The 24,655-nt window shown below is 38.3% G+C and overlaps 1 protein-coding gene across 2 annotated transcripts; it reads right to left on the bottom strand.

Annotated features, from left to right (window-relative positions):
- Positions 1 to 360: 360 nt before the first annotated feature.
- USP44 (ubiquitin specific peptidase 44) lies at positions 361 to 23,435 on the bottom strand. 2 transcript variants are annotated; one of them, XM_060111859.1, is made up of 6 exons: positions 23,363 to 23,435; positions 12,387 to 13,878; positions 8,517 to 8,712; positions 5,979 to 6,087; positions 1,816 to 2,021; positions 361 to 972 (listed from the first exon to the last, which is right to left on the bottom strand). In XM_060111859.1, the coding sequence occupies exons 2-6, from the start codon at positions 13,806 to 13,808 to the stop codon at positions 773 to 775; spliced, it is 2,133 nt and encodes a 710-aa protein (XP_059967842.1). In that variant the 5' UTR covers positions 13,809 to 13,878; positions 23,363 to 23,435; the 3' UTR covers positions 361 to 772. The 2 variants fall into 2 exon arrangements, with proteins under 2 accessions (XP_059967842.1, XP_059967843.1); XM_060111860.1 differs by lacking the exon at positions 23,363 to 23,435 and adding an exon at positions 23,102 to 23,160.
- Between the last annotated feature and the right edge of the window lie 1,220 nt (positions 23,436 to 24,655).

Below are 24,655 nucleotides of genomic sequence, written 5' to 3'. Positions count from 1 at the left end.
ATCATTGTTTTCATGTCCATAGTACTGAAGTCATTTAAACATGCTATTTATAAAGCTGTCATCTTCATTTGTATACAGTTTGACTATGCCAAATAAAGAACAGTTATTAAAACTTAATAAATTTTTGAAAAAAGGAAGTTCCAATAACCAAAATAATGTCTGTTCTGAGCCCTGTAACACACAAAGCCTCAGGAATATTAATGAGTGTGATCAATGAGTATTTAAGTGATACCTTGATATTTCACTTTGTAGTAGTTTAACTCCCTTTAGGGGGCAAAGGTGACTTCAGTATACAAATCTGAAAGAAATGCCTTTTTTTTTTTGGTAAGACTATTAGTGAAAAAAGTCTAATATTCTGTCTGATAAGAATTTGTATAGAAAATAGCTATAAAAGATAAATAAGAAATGTATAAAATGATGCCACCTGAACTTCTTCAGTAGAAGATTGCACAAATGATCTGAGCCAATTAAGACATCAAAATATAAAAGAGGTAACACCAGGCTGAGGTAAACACTAAAAGTTTAAAACTCCCAAGTACTTGAGAAGTTTAGTTACCTGCTGACATTGATACACATATACTTATGCTAACTTCCTCTGTAAAAAAGAGATTTGTTGTAGTTAGATACAAAATGTGTAAACATAGTGTGCACTGATTAGTAAGTAAAAATAAAAACAATGAAGCTCAAAATTGTCAGCCCTTTTAAAAAGTATGTATACAAAAAAAAAAAGTATATATACAAATCACAAGAAGAAAGCCCCACTGTCTTTGGATCAGCTAAGCATTTCATTAGAAGAGGCATCAGCTTCTTCATTGGGATGTTGGCTACCAGACAGGAGTTCTGGAGGCAAGAGTTTAGAATGTCCATTCTCAGTAACTCGCTGGGTATAAAATAAGATATAAGCTTGGGCCTTGCGTACTTCATCCATAGTGCACATGCTTAGCTTGGAATCATTGCAGTGTACCCAGAACCCTAGAGTGAAGCACAGAAATACATCTTAATGTTTACAAAGGAACTTTAGAAGTTTCTAGTATAAATGAAAACATGGATTTAAAGACAGTTTCAGTGAGAGTTAAGCTTTTTTCAAAGGGAAAATAATTGTCTAGCCAATTTATTTCTTTTAATTAGAAATACAGCTTGGGCAGTATGTTACTCTGGAATTATCTACCTTTATCCTAGAAGTAATTTGAAGTTACAGAATCTGACCGATTAGTTCACTTGACACTAGCTTTAATTCCTGGTATAATCTTACCAGTTCATGCTTTGCTGGTAATTATACTGTAAAGCAAATAGTGTACAACTCATGGTAGTGTTAAATTAATTGCCTTCATGGGTTATTTGGGCCTTTTGTCCATATCTCTTTTTTCTAAGGTTCATGGAGGCAGTAAGTAAAAGTGAGTTTTATATGTTAGAACTTGAACTCAGTTTGTTCCAGATATCTGTGATCCCCCAGTTCATTAGACGCTTTGTTCTTTAACGAAAGTAACTGAATTAAACCAATAAACAGAGGACCTACTCTTGGAAGTGTGCCTTTAGCACTCTCTGACTTTTTAATTACTGAGACCATCCTTACTATTTTATCCCTTCAGCTCTTTTAACTCAAAACTACCACAATCCTACATAAAATATCCCATTTTCTGCACATAACCCCCTGTTTTTTATGAACAATACTGCAGAAGCATTCTTCTTGCAAGAAAACTAGAGGTCAAGTGGCTTTGCTTAAGATTACTTAGTGGTCAGTTTAGAAACCCCGAAAGCCTGAACTCCGGCTTCCAAAAGTCTAACCCAAGATAAAATACTTTTTCTCGTCTCTACCTCCTTCGGAATTATAACAGTAGGCAGTGTAGTGTCCTGAGCCAAATCCTTTCCCGTGGTGCATTACTACAGCAGATAAATCATAGATAAAACATTCTGGTCTGAGGGATTTCAGTGATTCCCTGCAGCAATAGGGCTCCATGTTTAAGATTTCTTCAAAGCCAACATGAACACCGATCTTCTCTCGGTTATTATGTCCCGACCACCTACGAACAAATCAGGGTAAAATTATCAACAAAGTCAAGGGAAAATAACCACGTACTAGGTCCAAACTCATAATAATAGAAGGCCTCAGCGTAGAGTACAATCATATATAATAAATAGTGTAAATAGAAAATCTTTTCAATGCTAAAGTTGGCTATAAATAGAGGAATGTAGGCTTATTTACCAAACAGGTACAGTCAGGTTGTAAAATAAATTATTTGGCTTCTGTGGTTAGATGACAGTATAGGAAGAAAATTAACTTTCAGAAAAATATGGCACTATGGCATTTTCCCCCTTTGAAGAGAGAAATTCAACACACCAAAGGGTTTTTAATTCATTACTGTCTTGTCCGTACTTTGAGGAGGATGTCCCAGAACCTAGAGTTTGTTTCTGGGAGACATAACCTGGACCTTTCTTGGTCAGGGGTGGAGAAAAAACAAAACAGGGCACCTCTAATTCCTCAGAACACTTCAGAGCTCTTCATACTAAAAAAATAGAAACTGTGACCCTTCCCTGTGTGTAGATCAGTATAACACCTGTTAGTGACAAAACTCAAATAATGTCCCTGTACTGTCAGTTTCTCAATCTGTTGGTCATGCTTCCCAGTATGGGGTCTATGCATGTAAAGCAATGTTTTCATCTTATGCATAGTATGAATTGGTGCTACAGGAGAAAAATAATGTAATGTATGTTAGTTCTTTCAAGAGATTATAATCCAACTTGGGGTGGTATGGTGCAGAGGCAAAAGAGAGACAGATGAAAATATAGTATTAAAGTATTGGGGCTTCCCTGGTGGTGCAGGGGTTAAGAATCCGCCTGCCAATGCAGGGGACACGGGTTTGAGCCCTGGTCAGGGCAGATCCCACATGCTGCGGAGCAACTAAGCCCGTGTGCCACAACTACGAGCCTGCGCTCTAGAGCCCGCGAACCACAACTACTGAGCCCACATGCCACAACTACTGAAGCCCACGTACCTAAGAGCCTGTGCTCCGCAACAAGAGAAGCCACCACAATGAGAAGCCCGCGCACCGCAATGAAGAGTAGTCCCCTCTCGCCACAACTAGAGAAAGCCTGTGTGCAGCAACAAAGACCCAATACAGCCAAAAATAAATAATTTTTTTAAAAAGTATTAAAACATGAGGTTAAGACAGTAGGAGGTAGAGAAGGGAGAGGGGCATATAGACAGGTTTTATGAAGAAAAAAAAAACGTGAAAATGCTTATTAGTATGATGTAAAATGTGGTATGGAACTAAAGGTGAGACTTGCAAATTATGTCATCTGCTGGACTAGAAGTCATATCCCAATCTTTCCCTATTAAATGTATTAAAAAATCCTGTATCCAGTGTACCTTTAATCTTAGTAAAGATGGAAGACCAAGCATGGAAAATAATGGGACTTGCTTAACCAAAGTTCCTGTCATTCTCACTTTATCTTTTATTTTACCATAAAATTCAAACCTTAAATTATTTAATTATGCTAAAAAGTTATCTAATTAGAAAATACTCATTTCTGCCATTTGCAGCAACATGGATGGACCTAGAGATCATCATACTAAGTGAAGTCAGAGAAAGACAAATACATGACATCACTTACATGTGGAATCTAAAATGATACAAATGAACTTATTTACAAAACAGAAACAGACTCACAGATTTTGAAAACCAATTTATTGTTACCAAAGGGGAAAGATACGGGGGAGGGAGAAATTAGGAGGTTGGGATTAACCTATACACATCACTATATATAAAATAGATAATCAACAAGGACCTACTATATAGCACAGGGAACTCTACTCAATATTCTGTAATAACCTATGTGGGAGAAGAATCTAAAAAACAATAGATACACGTATAACTGAATCACTTTGCTGTACACCTAAAACTAGTGCAACATTGTAAATCAACTATACTCCAATATAAAATAAAAACTAAAAAAAGAAAAAATACTCATTTCTATCAATATGTGGGTACCCATTTTTTTTCTGCTGATAAAAATACAGTAAAATGATAAAGAACAAGATAACACTATACCCAAAATTCATAATGGTTTACTTCTGAGAGGGAGAGGGAATAGGACTAGGAGGCACACACATCAGAGCTTCTAAGGTATTAGAAATGTTGTTTCTTATGCTTCTTAAAAGCTCTTGGGCTCCCCTCCCCAATCCCATTCTCCCTTTTATCTTATATACCCTATGTATTGTATACACTGGCAAATACAATAGTACTTTCTGAATAGATGAAGAGAAAGGAAAGAGATAAATGTGGTGGTAAAAGCGGCATAAAAATGGTCTCTGAATCAGAAATAGGGCATGAAACGTCAAAAATGTTTTGGGCAGAAGATGGAAGGGGGTCAAATAGGTTTAAATTAAGGCCAGCTTTAAATGGCAGATTAAAGAGGCAATTATGAAGAACAGGAGGTTCTTCAACAATTTATAGTAGCCAATTAAGTACCAATTTAAGTACCAGAAATTTAAGTCCTTTCAATTCTGTCTTTATGGAATCTTACATGTTCTCACCTCTCCATGCTCCCTGGCCCTGAACAATATTCACCTCCTAACAATCTTCCTGTTTTCATTCCACTTGATTTTACACACCATGGCAGGTCTCACCAGACTTTTCACTAAACTTTTGTTATATACCCTTTCCTTCCTTCATACCTTTGTTCAGGTTGCTCTCAGGCTAAAGTGCTCCTCCTGTATACACCCCATTCATTCACTTAATATTTTGGGGCATCTACTATGTACTCAGTTCTAGGCTTTGGAATATAGGAATGAAAAAGACAAGATCCCTGTCATTACTGAGTTTCTGTTCGTGGGGAGAGAAATAAGTAAATAAACTATCGCAGATAGTGGTTTTTGCCATGAAGCAAAAATAGGGTAGGTAACGTGACACTGAAGGTTGGGTGGTGCTACTTTTAAATAGGATGGTCAGGGAAGTCCTCTCTAAAGAGAGGAAATATGAGCTGAGATTTAAATTATACAAAGTCCTCTATGCCATTAGAGGGGCTTTGGGAATGTTTAGATTTCGCCTAACTCTCTCCTCCAAGGCGCTGATAAATCATTTTGTATATAGTTTGTGATACTTGATATTTCTACTTCACCATTATTTCTGTGCATGCCTGATTATAATCTTGTTGAGAAAAGAATCCAACCTTATATTCCCCAAAGAATATGAAACAACATCTGGCATTAAAAAGCACTCACATGGTATCTGCTGACTGTACTTTTAACAGCTTAAATAAATAACTTTAGTCAGTTATTTCCATTAACAGTGATTATCTCTGGGAAGTGGGACTGAGAGAAAGAGGTACTTTTAGTTTGGGCTTTTACATTACCTTCTGTAATGTTTGAATTTTTTTTTAAACATGTATTCCTTTAATTTAAAAAAGAAAGAAACCAGCAACAACTAATACGTACAAGAAACATGATCTCAATAGTTTTCAAATCATAGCACATAAAGTAACTTCTCATTTCTTAAGAGAACAATAAACTCTCAAGTTAACATGGTTATTACAAGGTATGAAACCATACGCTTTGATTAACCAACAGATTTGCCAACTAATCTAAATATATTTCTGAAAACTGAAGTTTTTTGTTTTTGTTTTTAACTGCTTGGAACTGAACTGCTATACTATTGTTCAAATATTTTCCAAGCATGAAGCAATTGGGTCAAATACTCTCAAGTTATAGATTTAAATTTAAAAAATTTTATACCTAAAATATGCTGAATATTAAACGCTATAAGCAGAGACTTACAAGGAGAATGATACTAGCAGACCGAAATACAAGGGGTCTGCTGATCAGCAGTACATTCTGCAAGGGAAGATAGTCAAGGAGAGTTATTGAACATGGTGTCTATGATTAGGGCTAGAGACGATGACAGGATTTTTTTCCTTAAAAAAAAACAAACAGAAGTAGATAAGTCATCTAGCCAAGTATTAAAATTTATTCTACTACTAACCTGAATCGTTTGAGATGTAGTCTGAGTACCTGAGGTAGGTGGCAAATCATAAGCTGTTTCTGAGCTTCTGTGAGCACAACTGGTTTTGAGGAAAACCTTCTACGCTTTGCTGTGATATTAAAGACAGAATGAGATGCAAATTTAAGGATATAAGGAAAAGCTGAGTAAACTCAAAATAATTCAGACATGTATTATCAATTAAACATCTACTGCGTTACTGTGCTAGAGATAAAGGCATGGCCTTGCCCTCAAGATACTTAGAATCATGTAAACACACAAAACTTATGAGCTAGTCAAGGTATACAGACATGTAAACAAATAAGCACAGTTGACTCTTGAACAACAAAGTCTTGGACTACATGGGTCCACTTACATGCAGATTATTATTTTTTTCAATAAATGTACAGTCGGCCCTCTGCAGGTTTCGCATGCACAGATTCAACCATGGATCGAAATTTACATCCGCAGTTGGTTGAATCCACTGATGCGAAATCTGCAGATACAGATGACCTACTATGGAACTTGAGCATCGGTAGATTTTGGTATAAAAGTGGGCGCTCCTGGAACCAATCCCCTATATATACTGTACATGATTTAATATAATCCTGAAAATAAGGCAAAAGAATGATACTGTGCTATAATATTTTTAAATGGATTTGGCTATGCCAACTAACAGGAAAAGTTAAAACTCTCCCTAAATATACTTTAATATACTCTTACCAAAGTCTAATTAAAAAGTTTCATGGTCAGTTCATTTCTTAAGGCTAATCAGGATCCCCGGGGCATGGGACCTTCCTTCCAAGAACACCCATCCCTGCTTCCTGGGGATCCACCCCAGCACTGCCCAAGAAAGCAAGCCTTTACTAGCTCAGCATCTGAGGTCTCCTTCAGTATCTTGCTATTTTAGTACCAAATCTTAAACAAGTGGAACTGAGGATTCTTTTTGTTTACCCCCCTGGTTCTCTAGAGGTCCACCTATGGACCTTGTCCTGGCTGGGCCACTGGCTACCAAAATTTGCTCTTGATGTCCAGGAGCTATTCTTCAACTTGTACAACTGCGACTCCAGCCGTAGCAGCAGCTGCTTCTCATGTAGGAAGTAGAATCAGTCCACCATGAGGCTGTCCTCTAACCCATCTCCTCTTGCTACCAGAAAGCTTTCCTCCAGGTCTGTGCCCCTGAGATCCAGGTATTGGGCTGCTGCTGAATGTCAAAGACCTACCTTTGGATTGTCATCCAGAAATATATGGTCCAAGTGTAGCTAGACAAAAGACGTTAACTCCTTGAATTATAATTTTAAACATTTGCCATTATGTATTAAATTAAAGCAGCTCTTTTAGGCCCTTATTTGGTGGACCCAGGAGACACACACAAACATGTTACAAAGCCATATTCTGCATTTATTCATATCTTTCTACTCCCAGATTTGGTGATGAAAGCATCTAGGACCATTCACATTTATGTCCAAGAAAAAAATACTTCACTATACAAATTTGATAAAGGTTTATTTTCTTTTAACCTTATAAATCTTAGGCTCCTATAAATTAACAGATTTTATATTAGGCAGCACACAGAAAACAATGTTAGTATGTGTTCTAGAATACTATCAACTCATGTGCCATTTTTTCAATGCTGGAACAGCCCATGTTGCTTTTATATTACCTTAGAAGTTTAGTATCTAAAGCCCTAGAATCATTTTTTCAGACATGGAGCTTAAGGAGAATATCTGCAAATATAAACACTAAAATGCCATGTACACATTGACAGAGATAAAGAAACTGGATAAAGACACAGAAGATCTGATGTGGTTTTATATACCATTTGCCTGGAGGATGATGCTTCTTTAATTGAAATGGCTATTTCATCCCCCAGTGCTGGGTTCCTATGCTCGCCTCTATCAGAGAGCTTATCATAGTAGATCTTAATTGTCTGTTTCCTCCATTAGGTATGTGAGCATCTTGAACGCGTCTTACCTCTATCCACAGCAACTAGAACAATTACTAATATAGAAGAGACAGTCAGTAGATGGTTTTTGAATAAATTTTTGTTTTTATGAAGCCAAAGTCCATAGCAGCAGTCCAGCTATATGTCTTATTTCCTATTATATAAGTATGTAGACACACACACACACACACACACACACACACACACATATATTATCTATATATCAATGTTTTGATATGTAGCAAAAAGACTCATAAAGCAAACATTTCATTCAGTACTAAATAACATGGTTATCTTTTACTATTCCCATTTGCTACTTTATTCTGCCCTCACATATTAAATTTAAATTTTATTTTATGAAGCCTTTCTATACTTTACTATAGGATCAAAAAAGTTTTAATGTCATCAATAAGGCAAAACAAACATATAGTTCACAAATGCCAATTAAAAAGTAGAACTATCCAGCCAAGTTTCTTTTGATAAACTAACAGTTTATTTCTATACCTGCTACTAAAGGAATTTGTTCCAGCTTCCTTCATTTGTGTTTCTCTTTGCTAACCTTAGAAAAGCAAAGAGAATATACAGCTTCTACTTACAATTACACTGGTCACATACGTAGATTTTTCCTTCTAAAGCTTCAGTTTCTGTGAATTTGGCCAACATTTCAGTAACCAGACATGGCTGGGAAGCAATATCTTTTCCACTGCATTGGTATCTTTCTGGAAATTCCAGTGACAAGTCCCAGAAAGGTTCTATGGTGTTTGATTTGTTGTCACATGCAAGACATGTAACCTGCAAATAAAAATATTAGTTTCTCAGATTACAATCCTTCTGTCAAAATATTTATTCCTTTCACTAGAAGTCACTGCCAGTAAATTAGCTCTTCTTCTGAAAACGCACTATCAGAATTCTGAATAATCTGTTTTATATTATTTTCAGGGAATAATTTTTTTCTTCCGTAAACCCATTATGCATTGATGGGCTTTAGCTACTAGGCATTCGAAAAGCTCCAAGGGCATTAGTCAAGTCTGAATTTAGTAGAAAACCAAACCATGGACTCAGTTATATACCCATTGTGTGTATATATATATATGTGTGTGTGTGTATGTGCGTCTATACATATATAATATATATGATATATATTTATATGCATTTAATTTAATGTGTTTAGATTATTAGACTTGAGGTTCTTTGCCCTTTTTCCTTCCTCAACTTTCATTGATTAATTTTCTCTCCCCAAATCCCTATAACCTCTTAACCATGATACAAGTAAAATACTATTAGTATATTTTTATATACAGATTTTAAAATATAGTATATTTTTATATATGGTATATTTAGTATATATTTTGAAGCCCTTCCAACTGATAATTTCAAAAGATAGTACATATAACATAAATATATATATATAACATAAATATTCCCACTTAAAGCAAACATCACTACATTAAAATCCTCATCAAAATATAGGAACCACACAGAATATGAGGCCTTTCTAACAACTTATGTAGGAAACACAGTAACTGGAAAAGGAAAGAATAATAATTTCAGTAAAGCATTCAGCAGGATTTAATGTCAACAAACACTGCCCATAACTGAAGACAGACTCTGTAGATCTAAAAATCCACACATGATATGAAATATCACTAAACTCTTTCATAAAAGCTATATTCCTGGGGCCTCCCTGGTGGCGCAGTGGTTGAGAGTCCGCCTGCCGATGCAGGGGATACGGGTTCGTGCCCCGGTCTGGGAGGATCCCATATGCCGCGGAGCGGCTGGGCCCGTGAGCCATGGCCGCTGGGCCTGCGCATCCGGAGCCTGTGCTCCGCAACGGGAGAGGCCACAACAGTGAGAGGCCCGCATACCGCAAAAAAAAAAAAGAAAAAAAAAAAAAAAGCTATATTCCTGGAACAAACAAAAAAATAAAGAGGCCAATTTTTTTTTTTTTTTTTTTTTTTGCGGTATGCGGGCCTCTCACTGTTGTGGCCTCCCCCGTTGCGGAGCACAGGCTCCGGACGCGCAGGCTCAGCGGCCATGGCTCACGGGCCCAGCCGCTCTGCGGCATATGGGATCCTCCCAGACCGGGGCACGAACCCGTATCCCCTGCATCGGCAGGCGGACTCTCAACCACTTGCGCCACCAGGGAGGCCCAAAGAGGCCAATTTTAATGTAGATTTTAGATTTAACACATTGACACAAAGAAAATAATACTCCTGGTGTTTAGTTTGGGGACTCACTAGGACCGTGGTCTGACCTTTTGAGAAAAGTTTCTTGAATTTGGTGTGGGGGTGGGGTGGGGCAGGGCATTCCAACCTCTGAATCTCCTGAGATGACCAGTTTCCTAAGTGTTTATTACACATTGAAAGGAAGAAAGCAAAATGCTAGCATAACAATTTTTATTAATTTCAAAATTCATCCATAAAGGAAAAAACAAGCACATAACCATTCTCTCACTATTCAAAATACAAAATGGTAACTTTCTGGAAAGAAATTTGAAGCCAAGTATCAAAAGTCCTAATCTTTGACAAAGTAATTCTACTTCTAGGATTCTGTCCTAAGGAAATCATTAGAAAAACCATATTAATTGATCGTGACATTATAATGATGTCTGGAAACAGTTTACAAGTCAACAATATGGAAATGGTTAAATAAATTATGGTATATACATATGATGGACACTGAAATGTTGTGAAAAGAATGATCAAATATTTTGATGACTATGAAAAATCCTTACATTATTAAATGAAAAAGTGAAAAAAGCAGGTAAATTCAACATGACCATACAATTAGGGGGAAAAATATGTATAAATATTCAGAAGAAAAAAAAAACCTAGATGGAAATATACCAAAATATTAATAGTTTTATGTGTGGGTTATGTGGAGTTATGGTACTAAGGGATGATTTTTTCTTCTGCATAGATTTACTGTACCATATAGATTTTCTATATGGTATATATTATTTTCTTTATAATTGTGTATTTTAACTTCTGCATAAAAAGTTTAAAATGACAGAGAAAGATGATGGAAAAATAAAATTGCATGCAACACAAGAAGCACAACTCTTATGTGCTAATTGACACAATGTAGAATCTATACATTTCTGAAATATGAAGGGAAATAAACTTCATAGATATTCCCTAAGAAGAAATACATTTGAAATATTTAAACAACATTCCAGAAAAGTATGCTATAAAAACAAAAGGTGGTACCATTACCATGAAAGCTGAACTGAGGAACAGAGGCATGTGTATAGGAGCCTAATTGCCTCAGTTAAAAAACAAACTTTTTTTTTTTTAACATCTTTATTGGAGTATAATTGCTTTACAATGGTGTGTTAGTTTCTGCTTTATAACAAAGTGAATCAGCTATACATATATCCCCATATCTCATCCCTCTTGCAAATAAACTTTTTTTTTTTTTTTTTTTTTTTTTTTTTTTTTTTTGTGGTACGTGGGCCTCTCACTGTTGTGGCCTCTCCCGTTGCAGAGCACAGGCTCCAGACGTGCAGGCTCAGCAGCCATGGCTCACGGGCTCAGCCGCTCCGCGGCACGTGGGATCTTCCCGGACCAGGGCACGAACCCGTGTCCCCTGCATCGGCAGGCGGACTCTCAACCACTGCGCCACCAGGGAAGCCCGCAAATAAACTTTTTAATAGATCTTTATTGGAGTATAATTACTTCACAATACTGTGTTAGTTTCTGTTGCACAACAAAGCGAATCAGCCATATGCATACTGACTTACTTCACTCTGTATGACAGACTCTAGGTCCATCCACTTCACTAAAATAACTCAATTTTGAATAAAGTTTTTTTAAAGCTCTATGCTCTGGAAAAGTAGAGAGCCGATGTTTAGTAATAGTCTACCAACAAGTCCACTCATTCTAGAGAATCATTAATTAGATGGAAGATTCTGATTTTGTGACTTTCACAAGGGAAATTTTTGCAGGTATAATTAAAATAAAGGAAAACCATTTAGGATCTTTCTAGATGAAATCACATTTATTTACCTTAAAATTTTGCTACCTACTTGTTAAAGTTTTCAAACCTTGCCCCCTTCGGTTCTATAGGAAATCCTCCAGGGCTACTCCTTTGTCCCTGAAATTTCTCAAGTGTATACCAAATCCATTCCCAGTACAAAAGTATCTTCAAATCTGTTCCTTGTGGGATTAAACTCTTCTCAATCCCTCAGAGAACGAATGCAATATTATTAACCTATGAAGTTCTGTTTCCTGATTCCCTCTACCCATCAAAAAGCTTTAATACCATGGATGTAAAACTACTTCCAATGATTCATGAAGGAAACAACTATAAGAGTGAGCTGACTTCTTCAGACATTGTAAAAGTGACCAAGTTTGACCTGAGAACAGTACTAGTGCTAACATACTAGATATACAGAGAATATGCATTTTTAGGCTTCACTTTATGAATTCCCCAAGATGAAAATAAGATTTAAAAAAAATCCATACCTGACTAAGAAGTTGTCCATGAAAGATGTTATTTACAACATTCAGAACCTGCTTGATAAGTTTTCTTTGAGAAGTGGGGATAAGAGCTGGTAACCTGGTACCAGTTGTCTCTAGTTCATGTTGTATTTTATCCAAAAGCTCACAAAGAAATTCCTGAGCATCTTGTTGGGCATAACCACGAAAAGCAGGAATTAGTCTCCATACTGAGTGTAGCATAGCAAATGGTGAGACCAAGGCCCACTTTCCAGACCACATGACTTGGAACAAAGTATGCAATTCATGACAGAGAGAAATGTATTGTGAACTTGGCTCCCTTGGCTGAATAAGTTCCATCTTTCTACTCTTTGGTGCTCCACCGCTTAGTCCTGATGATAAACTTGGATGTCTGGAGCGAACAGAGCATGTTTCTTTTTCTTGGCATTCATTCATTTGATATACTGTATCTGTGATTGGAGGATGCTTATAAGATGATCTTGTTTTATCACTAGCTGTCACAGCTAGCCATTGGTTCAGATCAAGTTTTAAAAAACACTGTCGAAAAATAAGTAAATGACTTAACACTTGAAGAACAGAATTCATATAGCAAGTATTTCCCAAATTTCTCAATCCTGTTACACCAGGAGTTACTATTGGTCTTTGTTTAACAGAGGAGTCACTGGCTTCTTTTAGTCTTATATCTTCTGAGGTAGATACTACTTCATCTTTTGCTGGTGATGCTGAGGCTTGCAGTGGTACTTGAACAGGAACTATCTCTACTGTGGTGGACTCAGAGAGACCTTGCAAACGTAAACTCTTTCTTGGAGGCACACTTTCCAATTCTGCTTTAACTTGATACTCTAATTCTTGCCGTCTTTTCTTCGCTTCTCTTTTTGCTATTTTTTCCTGAAATTGTTCTTGCCTTTTTCTTCCAGTGGGTGACTGTTCAAACCAAGTTCGAAAGATTTTACCCATTAGTATCCTTCTCCTGTGCCAAAGAGCAGTATACGTTTGATCTTCATTTTGAAGCAGAGATTGGGTGTCATCATGTAAGAAATAAGAATCATCACTTGTACCCACAGACCGTAAAACCCTTCCACTACGAGTGGTGCAGTGATAATTTTGACTTTTGATTGCACTTAACGTACTTCGTAGTAACTTCAGGTCTCCAATTGCATTATCATTAAGAACATAATCATCACAAAGGTAACAAAAAACATACATCTTGTTCACCTCCAATGCAACAGGATGACTGCTTTCTTGAAAGTGCTTGAGTGCATGTTCTTCAATATATCTTCCACAGGCCACATGGGAACAGCTAAGGCAAGCCCAAATAGACTCAGTTGTATTGCAGTCCACACAATGCCATTTCTGAGGGTTGAGGATGGAATGGTCTTGAGCAAGCTGCAACTGCCCAATGTGTTTGCACTTATCCATTGTTAGCATTTATTTAGTCTAGCTGAGAAACACATAATCCAAACAAGTCTCTGTTCATAACATTTGAAGCATCTGAAAACTAAGCAGAACAATGTCAATTTTTAATAAAAGAAAAACAAAAAGCCAATATTTTTCTTTTTCACAAGGTATTTTTCCAGGAATTATTTTATTTTTCCAGGAATAATTTTATAAAATTGTTCTCTCTGCTCCCAGTACTTGGGCTGCCCGTCATAATACCATAGGCAGTTCTCACTTTTCATTTACTCTAGACTTCACTAATATTTCATCCACCTTGCTCTGAAAGCACGCACACATCACTTTACTTTCTCTGATGGTTCCTTTTAAAAACTTTGTTTTTAATTTTATGCCACCATCTACTGGTAAAGAATGGGTAGCAGTCCCTTTTCATATCCCCTTTTATCCAATAGTCTGAAGGCAGTTTACAAAAATATTCGTTTTCTTAAAAATTGGGACTGGCAAGACCCAAATACATCTCATTAGTGTCTATATTCTGAGAGCCCTAAGTGGAGCTACTAAAATATAATCACAGTTAAAAGCATGGGTTTTGAAGTAGAAAGACTTAGGTTTGAATGCTACCTCTGCCACATACTGTTTATATGTCTGATTTGAGCAAATATTCTAACTTCTCTAAACTTCATCTGTAAAACAGGGAAAATCAAACCACCTTCACAGAATTGTTAAAGGACTGAGATAACAAAATATCTGGCACATAGTAAATGCTCAGTAAACAATAAATATTTATCTGACACATAGCTATAGTGAACAAATCAATATTACATTCTATTTATTTAAATAATACTAAATAAAAATACTAAATATTCTAATTAACTACCATTTAAAATTTGGCTTTCCAGTAGTAAATCAATAATGACCTTTAATTCATGGCTCTGTAATGATAGACTCTGATTTGATAGACTTGACAGTTTGCCTTAAGGAAAGAGAATAGTATTCTCCCATTCTGTCTTTGTATTTGAATAGACTCTCAGGAATGTGCAAGGATGTATAAGCAAATTAAGAAAAAAGAGGAAAAATATGAAGTGAGTGGCAATATAATGAACTTCTACATTCTGGCAGGCTAAGCATTACCTGAGATTAGAAGCTTATTTCAAAAAACAAACCCACAGGGCTTCCCTGGTGGCGCAGTGGTTGAGAGTCCGCCTGCCGACGCAGGGGACACAGGTTCGTGCCCCAGTCTGGGAGGATCTCACATGCCGCGGAGCGGCTGGGCCCGTGAGCCATGGCCGAAAATCTATTTAGATGATGGCAAGGCCCCTGACTTTCAACAGGAAGTGGCCTATAATCAAATAGCATAATTCCATTTGATGCGAAATTGTAAAAAGGGTGAAATGTTGATCAGATGCCATCTCTCTGAGAGGCAATATAGCAGGCAAGAGGTCTCACAGCAAAACAGCCCTAAGGAATCCAAATGCCTGAGTCTAACCCTCGGCTGCATTTATTACGTGACATAGACAATTATTTATGTTCCACATACCTCAGTTTTCTTATCTGTAAAATAACAGTGGTAATAACATCAATAGGGTTGATGAGGGAATTAGGGAGATTTATATTTGTAAAGCACTTACAACAATTCCTGGCACTTAATAATATGGCCCTTAGTACATCTTACCTGCCAATAATAATAATAATATTACTACTACTATTATTAATATTAATATTATAAATGCTAGCTTCCCTCTAGTTTTATCACTTTTAGCCAGGGGTTCTTCTCAGGCAAATGTGTACTAAGGCAAACTTAGGTACTAACTGATAATTAAGATGTTAGCTGAGGACTAAGGTCAGACCTCTCCCAGGGGTATTTGCATTTTAAAAGGGGATCTTTCAGATTAAATCTTTTAAAAAATCCAAAGAAGTGAAACCAGAATGGTGGAATGACAGATCATGAGATTAATATTTTAGAGTAGGGTGCCCACTTGCTCAGTCTATTTATGAAAGAAACCAGTAGGGGGTGGACGACCAAGAGAAGGGCAGGGAAGAATGAAGGAGCTAGAGAGCCAGGCAGCTGCCACCAGACATCTCCAGTTTGCTCTGCTGCCTGGAGCCACTGCTCAGAGACAGTTACTAGAGTACCCCAAAGGGGCCTGGCCACAGCTCGGAGACAGTTACTAGCGTAACCCAAAGGGGCCTCATCACACAAAGATCTAAAAGCCTGGACACAACTCGGAGACAGTTACTAGAGTACCCCAAAGGGGCCTCGTCACACAAAGATCTAAAAGCCTGGACACAACTCGGAGACAGTTACTAGAGTACCCCAAAGGGGCCTGGCCACAGCTCGGAGACAGTTACTAGCATAACCCAAAGGGGCCTCGTCACACAAAGATCTAAAAGCCTGGACACAACTCGGAGACAGTTACTAGAGTACCCCAAAGGGGCCTGGCCACAGCTCGGAGACAGTTACTAGCATAACCCAAAGGGGCCTCATCACACAAAGATCTACAAGCTTGGAAGAGAAGAAAGGGGGATGGGAGTATTTCTTGACACTTCCTATTTTTCTCTACTGGGTTCAGAGCACTTCTTTTCATTTGCTAATCCACTGCTGAGAAGCTATGTATTAGCTCTGTTTGGCACCAGCAGATAGGAGAAGTGATTTGGGGCAGTATATTCATTTTATAGAGAGTTAACAAAATATTTTTGTACCCCCCATGTAGATTCTGGTAAAACATTACCTGTATCTATATGTAACAGCAATATACAAATAGTCAAGATATTTTGAATGAAATCTATATATAAAGATTAAAATTACCTATATCATTTTCTCATATTTTTAAAAGTTTCACACTTTAAATTCCAATTAACAGCTATGAAATAGCTATTTTTAAACCAGATATGCTATCTTTATTTTAAAGACAGATGGATTTATAAATATTCTGAAAGCTTTGCTTTGCATTCTTCACTGCTTAAAGACAATAAAAATTTTAATTTGTTCAAAGAAAACCATTCAAGCTATTCAAACTTTTCATGCCATATAAATGAGCAAGCATCTTTATTTTTACAATTCCCTTCAGCAAATCTCTAAAGTTTACAAAATAATTGTATTTGACTTGTTGAAACCTAATTATTTTACAGAGTTAGCATATCATTAAAGCAATTATAAAATAGAAAGCTAAAATGACTAGAAGAGAAATAAAACATAAGATCTTATTAGATATAGTATTTATAGTCAAAGGTTTATATCACACACAAATATCAAATAAGTTTACAGGTAAAATATTTAACTTGTTACGGTTCGACAGCACAAAACTGCTTATACTTACCACACAGTGAGGACACTGTGGAATCTATTTTAATGGCTCTTCAAACCTCTTCTTGTAATGAACCCTTTCTACCAGCAGAGGTTCAATGGTCAGGTGTAGATAGCCATCTACCAAGTCTTTATCTTCAGACCTAGCCCTTCTGAACCAGTGCCAGGCACACTTCAACTCAGCTTACCTATACATTTTGCCTTCACAGAATTAGCTTTTCCAATATTCTCTTATTAAAGATACTGTATTATCATTCAAGTACCCAGGCTAGAAATCTTAAACTTTTTTTTTTGATTCCTCCCTCCCATCTTTTCCATGCAAACATTCAATTTGTCATATATAGTAGGGTTATCATTCCCCAAGCCTTCATTCCTTTCCATTTCCAGAACTATCATTCTCATTATGGACAAATCACTCTGAAGCACAGCAGTAACCTCCAAACTGGTCTCTCATCATCCGGACTCTCGCTTTCCTTCATAGTACTATCCTGCCAAATTAATCTTCAAGTTTGCTTTGAGCCTTTAACACTTGTACTTAAAACCCTCTGTTCCTCATAGTCAAGTAAAGCAGTGGATTTCTAACTTCGACTAAGATTCCTTAGAAACTTTACATCAGGTTCCAGTAAATGTGTGTATACATGTAACACACATACCTGGAGCAAAAGTTTCACAAACAATCCTTATAAAAATAATGTATTCTGATATTTCCTATTCTATTTTATTTAAAAAGAAAATGCTGGGCTTCCGTGGTGGCGCAGTGGTTGAGAGTCCGCCTGCCGATGCAGGGGACATGGGTTCGTGCCCCGGTCCGGGAGGATCCCACGCGTCGCGGAGCAGCTGGGTCCGTGAGCCATGGCCGCTGAGCCTGCGCGTCCGGAGCCTGTGCTCCGCAACGGCAGAGGCCACAGCAGTGAGAGGCCCGCATACAGCAAAAAAAAAAAAAAGAAAAAAAGAGAAAATGCTGCTCACAAATCACTAAATGGCAGTTTTTCAAATACTGCAGTAAAAAAAATACTTTACATTTGACAGTCGTGCTTTCAAAATTCTCCAGATTCCAGCCTATCTTCTTCGTCTCATCTTATTACCCCTCTGTCATGAGCACTCCAGCCAAAAGGAATAATCTCCAGTTCATTTCCTGAACTCATCTTCCTCATTCCTTCACTTCCACCTTTAAAAAATTTTATCTATCCTCCAAGGCCCAACTCCTTCATAAAGTATTTCTAGTTAAGAAAATCTTCTCTCCCAACTTCCTAAAAGGCTTGAATTGTGCCAAATGTGAATCCTTGGGTTTATCTGTGTGCACATCCTTTCTCTGCCAACTATCTGCTAGGTAGGTTCCCTGTGGTAAGGAGGGACTACTTCTCAAACATCTTTTATCTCCTTCATAAGAAAAGGTAAGGGCTTTATGAAGATCCTCTAGGTTCTATAGCCATACTGTTTCAGGCACCAAATTCTTGGCACAGTCAGTCAACTAGTATTAACTGCAGGCTCGCTTCAATTTTCTTTGTGTCTTTTAAATCAGTGGTTAAGAATAGAAAGTCATTGATCACTAGTGACCAAAACTACCCCCTCCTCTTAACCAAGTGGCCGTTTTGCCCAGCTAAGGCAGTTTCCAGATAGTTTGTGATGCCATTATCCTATTTCCTCTGTTCTTAACCAAAGCCTACCATGTGTCTTGACCCATCCTACATGCTTCCAGATGCCCAAAATAGATATTACACAAAAGCAGACTGAGAAATACTTCCCCAACCCTAATTGGGGTATTTTAAATTTTGGTATGACATGTAGTGACCCTTTAAATAAATATTTAAATAAATATTTATACCCTCCAAATATAAGTATTACTAAAGGCTATAAGAATCATTGAAAAATTAGAAGGGTAACTAATTTTTACTTCAAAAATGAACATTCCACTATAAATTTTTAGTTATCTTTAACATAATGATCTTTCTCAGGTGACTACTCACTTTCCACCTCAGTTTCTTTAGAAGACACTTAGAAAGAAAGCATAGAAACTACAAGAGGTTAGGTACCAAAGATCAGTTATATGAAAGTAATTTAGATTTTCTAATCAGTGCAATTAGTAGCATAGTTTTTAGATTTTTCTCATTAAAAATGTTTTTATGGAAGTCTGGAAGTTACCATGAAAAACAAACACAAAAATAGCCAAACTAAATTACTATTTTAAAAAGTGACATAAAATGAGGGAAATAGCTAATATACATTTCTAGAAAGAGTATTTTAAAATCTGAATAGTCACTAATATGACATCATCATGCTCTATTAAGAAACTTCCCTCTTTCATAGTTCATACTTAGTCAAATAATCATCATATAAGATTTACATTTTATATAATGCCTAGTGTGTCTTATAGGCACAGTTTTTACAACTATCAAAGGATTGTTTAAAAACTCTTATAAGACCACATGATAAATTCAAACTCCTTAACATGGTATGTAAGAGTTTTCAAATTGTGGCACAATATGTACTTTTCTACTCTTATCTATGACCAGCCATTTCCCACACATCTTTTGTTAAATGTTTTTATATACCAATGACCACATGGTGAATAAGTTCAATTTTTAAAACATTTCATAACTGGGATATAACTATTGTTTCATAGGAAATGGGTATGTGCATTTTATATAAATACTTATATAAATTATATTCTTATTGAAGAAAAAAACATGTACCACTGGGCATAAAGTAGAATATTTAAATAAAATTGTCACAGTAACCATCTTTATCTCATTAAAGAAAATTCTCCTGAGACTTCCCAAGAGGGATGGCATATGTTGAATCTTCATTTAACAAAGAAAATTTTTGTAACAAAACTTATTTTTCTTTTAACAATACCAAATAACCTAAACAGATCCTCTAGAAGCTATTAAAAGTAGGAAGATTTGTTATTTTCCATGATAAAAGATAGGAGGAAATGGCAATTTCAATAGGAAGTAGGCCTTAGGAATTACTAACCACCACAATCTTTACATGCATCTGGATAGGAATGAAAATAACTATCCACAGTAATTAGGGCAAACCTTACCCACTCCTTATAAGCAGTTTTCAATTTTCCATTTATTTCACGGAACCACCATAGCACCCTGTTCTCTTAAGAGATGTTTATAAAATGCCAAGGGCCAAGCATAGTGCCTGGTACATATAAAGGGATTCAATATTTTTGAATGAACAAATTATTGAATGAATAAACACAATGGGCTCTCAAACTCTCTCTGCTCCATCTTAGGTAGGCTATTATGTCTATTATGTGTTTTGGCACCTCTCCTTGTCAATCATGATGTATTTCCTTTCCTTTATCCTTAGAAAGGCTCTGGCTATTCTTTCTTCCTCTAGAGATCTAGAATCTATAATTACCCGGATCTTGCTTGAAACTTATTAAACAATAAAGGATACTCTTTCCCTGGGCCTTCTTCAAGTCTCTAGCATGCCTCTCCTGAGGCACAGAGATTGTATCTAGTTGACCATCTAAGGAAAAGCAAGTTCCGCTGCCAGATTATTTGATTTCCTCACCCACCACAACTTACAAGTATTTCATTCATGGGCAATTTTGTTCCAAAATATTTATAATTACATCAACCTACTGCAGCTAACTTCATAACAACAGGGGAAACATTCATAAAAAGATCGGGCATTCTACCGTGGGTCTAGTAAATTGAGCTCAAATACTTTGTGTGAAATGGCCAGACTATTATTCTAGTACATATATGACTTGGCCTAACAAGTATATTCTTGGACTATAAATTAAGTTTTCTATGGCATGTAAAACTCCATTAAAAATGAATTTCTGATAATAAAGTGTTTATGATGTCTGAAAGTGCTATGAAAAATCAATTGTACTTCTTATAGTAATCTTTGTCAGAAGCCAGTATTGGTAGAATCCTTTTATATTTTAGTTACTTGTCACCTGTTTGGGCTGGGCCTAATGGTAAAACTGTCCCCATTACTGAATTCAGGAAATGATTGGGCATACATTTCCTACCTTGATTAGACTCCTAAGCCCATGCTCTCAGCCTCTGTCTAATCTCCCTCAACCAGACAACTCCATTAGAATCTGGCAATGTTCATTCTGGCTAACATTGCCAGGAAGGAGAAAAACTTCAAAGCACAGTTTTTTTCTGCTACCAAGATGCCAAAATATTGCCTTTCCTTGTACTTCTGTATGATCCAAAAACCCAATTGAGCGAACATTTACGGAGGTTTTTCCTCCATGTTAAGCAGTAAGTCAGGTGCTAGGGTTACAAATAAAATACAATCAGACTCTGCCTTCAAACAATCCAACGAGCAGAAAATCCTCTTATGTACTACCAATGCTATAACACTCAGTAAGATTCAAGTGTGTAGTGGAAAAGTTTGGTAGAGGTATATATGATACCTATTTCTTTCTTTTTGGAGTGCAAGAAAAAAAATATGTGAAAAAGGGGGGTAAAGACAATTGGGTAGAAACAATATACTTCAAACATTTAACCCAAGTCTTCAACGGATTTCCCATTTTAAATATTCCAAAAAGTTTATCATTGTATATTACACTAAACGCGGATTCACCAATCACTTAAATTTTTTAAGCTTAAACAAAAATGTGGGACATTAATATTTTCAATGAAAAATAAGACATGCACAATCAAACCAGTCAAAACACTTCAACTTTCTACCATGTATGTATTGAACTCTGTTCAATATCAGAATGTGTCTAAATTTCAATATGAATAGTCTACAATGATAAATATTGGATTGAAAAATCTGCTACCCATTGCAAAATTAATGGCTAGGACACAAAAAGCTAGAGAAATGGCAGTGCGGGGGAGAGAGGCTCAATGAGACAAAATGTATTAAATCTCTTTCAAATGGCCTGAGACGCTAAATTAAGGATAAAAAGATTAGGGTTCCAAGAATACAAAGTGTTCATCTCTTTCAAGACAACTAAGTACTGAATCTCACTGTGATTATGAAATATTCTATAAACATGTGCTTAACTTATGCTTGGCTTTCCTAATTTGATCACAGTGAACAGCCAATTCTTTTTCCTTGTTTATACCTAAAGCTGGTTTTAAAGACAACTCAAAATGGAATTCCAGGCCCAACATTACCACCCCCCTACTTTTACCCCACAGGCAGCTACTTAACAGATAATAAGGAATTCAAGTGCAGGGCCTGAAAGTCGTATTTCTATGCTAATTTCACAACCCCGTTACTCGCAGGATCTGACAATTAAGGCTTAAAAATGGGGAGCGGGGGTTTGAGGATAAAGCGGCTCTCTCAAGACTTGCTTATTTTTTAACTTCCAAAATTAAAACTGCAAGAAATTATCCAGTTACCAGTAGAATTTACAACAGCTCAAACTTGAAGTTGAAACAATTACCATGTTTCACTTTCTTTTTTATTGCGGGGGTGGAGGAGAGGGCGAGTCCTACTATTTCGTAAACTTGAGCAGTCATTTTCTTCTCCCTATGCTGACACATTTCTTTATGCCCCCCCCCAATAAGTTTAGCCTATTAGCATTCCTTCCCCGAAGGCCAGCGGGAATGGTTTAGAAAGCTGGTATTCAAAAATCCCAAGTGTCTGTAAGTGGCAGCAGGTGCTGGCAGTGCCGGGACCCGATCAATGGAGGGAAGGCAAGACATTCCTTCTAAATGGAGGACTAGAACCGCCCTTCCAAAGCATCCCAGGGGCGCTTCGAGCATCACTTGGCGGCACTCAGAGCCAGGAGGAGGATGCGGTTTTATCTCGACAGTGCCAGCTCCACAGAGCGCCCCAGCCCGCATCAGATACGCGATCAGATTCGCGATTACATCTCCTCCACGGTCCGGCACGCGGGTCGGGGCACAACTCCCCCTCTGCATCCCCTCAAGTCCCCCAATTTTGCCCCTTCTCCCAACTCGTCCCCCGCCCCCAGCCGAGCGCAGGGTGGCTACGCGGTGCCCCTGGCCACAGGGGACGCCGCTGCTGGCAGCATCTCCGGGGACTCATGAGGTGCCGGAACCGGCCAGGGCATCGCTCGACCCACCTTAACTTCCCAGAGGCGCCAATTCTAAATTCGCCGGACCCGCCGCCGCTGCCGCCACCTCCTCCTCCACGCTCCCCTAGGCTCGCTCCCCTCAGTCCGTCGGCAGCCCCTCTCCCTCCCTCAGGACCCCTGCGCCCAGCGCGGCGGGAAAACGTCGCTAAGTGCCTCCCGGCCCTGGGGGCTCCCGTCGGATCTCTGCTCCAGCAGGGAGCCTCGCTCCGCCAACCGCCGCAGCCGCGCGCGCCTCTCACGCACACTCACCAGCTCGAGCCGGAGCGGCCATCTTAGCGCTCGTCTCCCGCGCCCCCCTTCCCCGTTCCCCGGTGCCGCGGCGACAGCAGCAGCAGCAGCGGCGGCGGCGGCCCGGTCGGGCGGCTACGTCAGCGGTGACGCCGCGGCCGACCCCGCCTCCCTCCCCTCCCAAGGCTTCAAGGGGGCGGGCCGCGCTGCGTGGCGACTGCGGACCCGTGGGTTGCCGGCCTGAGGGGGGAAACCCGCGCCTGGGCTCCGACTGGGCGTCCGGGGATGGACGTCCCCCGGCGCCGCCTGTGGCTCTGCGCGGGCAGTAGAAGCTCCTCCGGGGCGGGCTTCGCACCTGTCGTAGCCGTCGGGGCCTGGGAGGGGGCATCCAGTGTTTCCTCACAGCCTGTGAGATGCACAATATCCCCCGGGCGTCCTTACTCCTTCATAGAATTTCTGCCACTCAGCGCCGAATTGGTTGACAGAAACGCGCGCCAATCTCGTTGTCAGAATCTGCCCAAATTGGCGTAGAAAGTTTTCAAGAAAACGTTTCCTTCTCGAGGATGCCCTCAGGTGTGAGCTCAAGTGGCGGCGACTGCTTTGAATTTGGCTTCTTCAGACGGGCAAGGAAGGTTCCAGAATGGGAAACTCCCTGAGAAATCAGAGGTAAGGGACACGAAAGTCACCTCTGTCCAGCGTTACTTTACCTGAAATTGCCAATTTAAGGTAATGAAGTAGATTCCGAAAAGAAACGAAGGGAAGAGACTGGGGGATAAAAATCTGGAGAAGAGGAAAGTCAAGCCCATATGTACGGGAAGGTTAATCCGTTACTGTTTATTGAGCTTTTACTTTGCGCTCGGCTCTGAGCCAGTTCTGCTCCGCTACCCCGCGGGGAGTGTGGAAAATGAAAAGACACTGTCTTCCTAAGGGGGGAACTTGAAGAATCAGCGAGACAAATGTGCGAAGTTAACATGTCAATGGAGTACAATATCTTCCAATATATAAGGCAAGCTATAAAGTTGTTCATATCTTTTAATCAGTTCCACTTTGGGGAATATCTTTCAATGATATGACCTTAAAAAAATGAGTGCACAAAGCTATTCATAGCATATTATCCAAACAACAAAAATTTGAAGGGAAAAAAACCAAATATAACCAAAAGGAAATGGCTAATTAGCTTCTGGCATATTGGCCTCGGGAATTCTTACGCAGATCACAAAATGGCAATAGCCTTATCAATTAATACTTGAAAAAATACCAAATATGTACATGAAGGTTCAACTGCATAAAATGTAGTTATGCACGTAAAGGTTA

The sequence above is a fragment of the Mesoplodon densirostris genome, chromosome 11 (assembly GCF_025265405.1).
Source record: "Mesoplodon densirostris isolate mMesDen1 chromosome 11, mMesDen1 primary haplotype, whole genome shotgun sequence".
In the NCBI taxonomy this organism is placed as follows: domain Eukaryota; kingdom Metazoa; phylum Chordata; class Mammalia; order Artiodactyla; family Ziphiidae; genus Mesoplodon; species Mesoplodon densirostris.
Note: the sequence above shows the minus strand (reverse complement) of the source record. Positions and strands in the feature narration are given on the sequence as shown.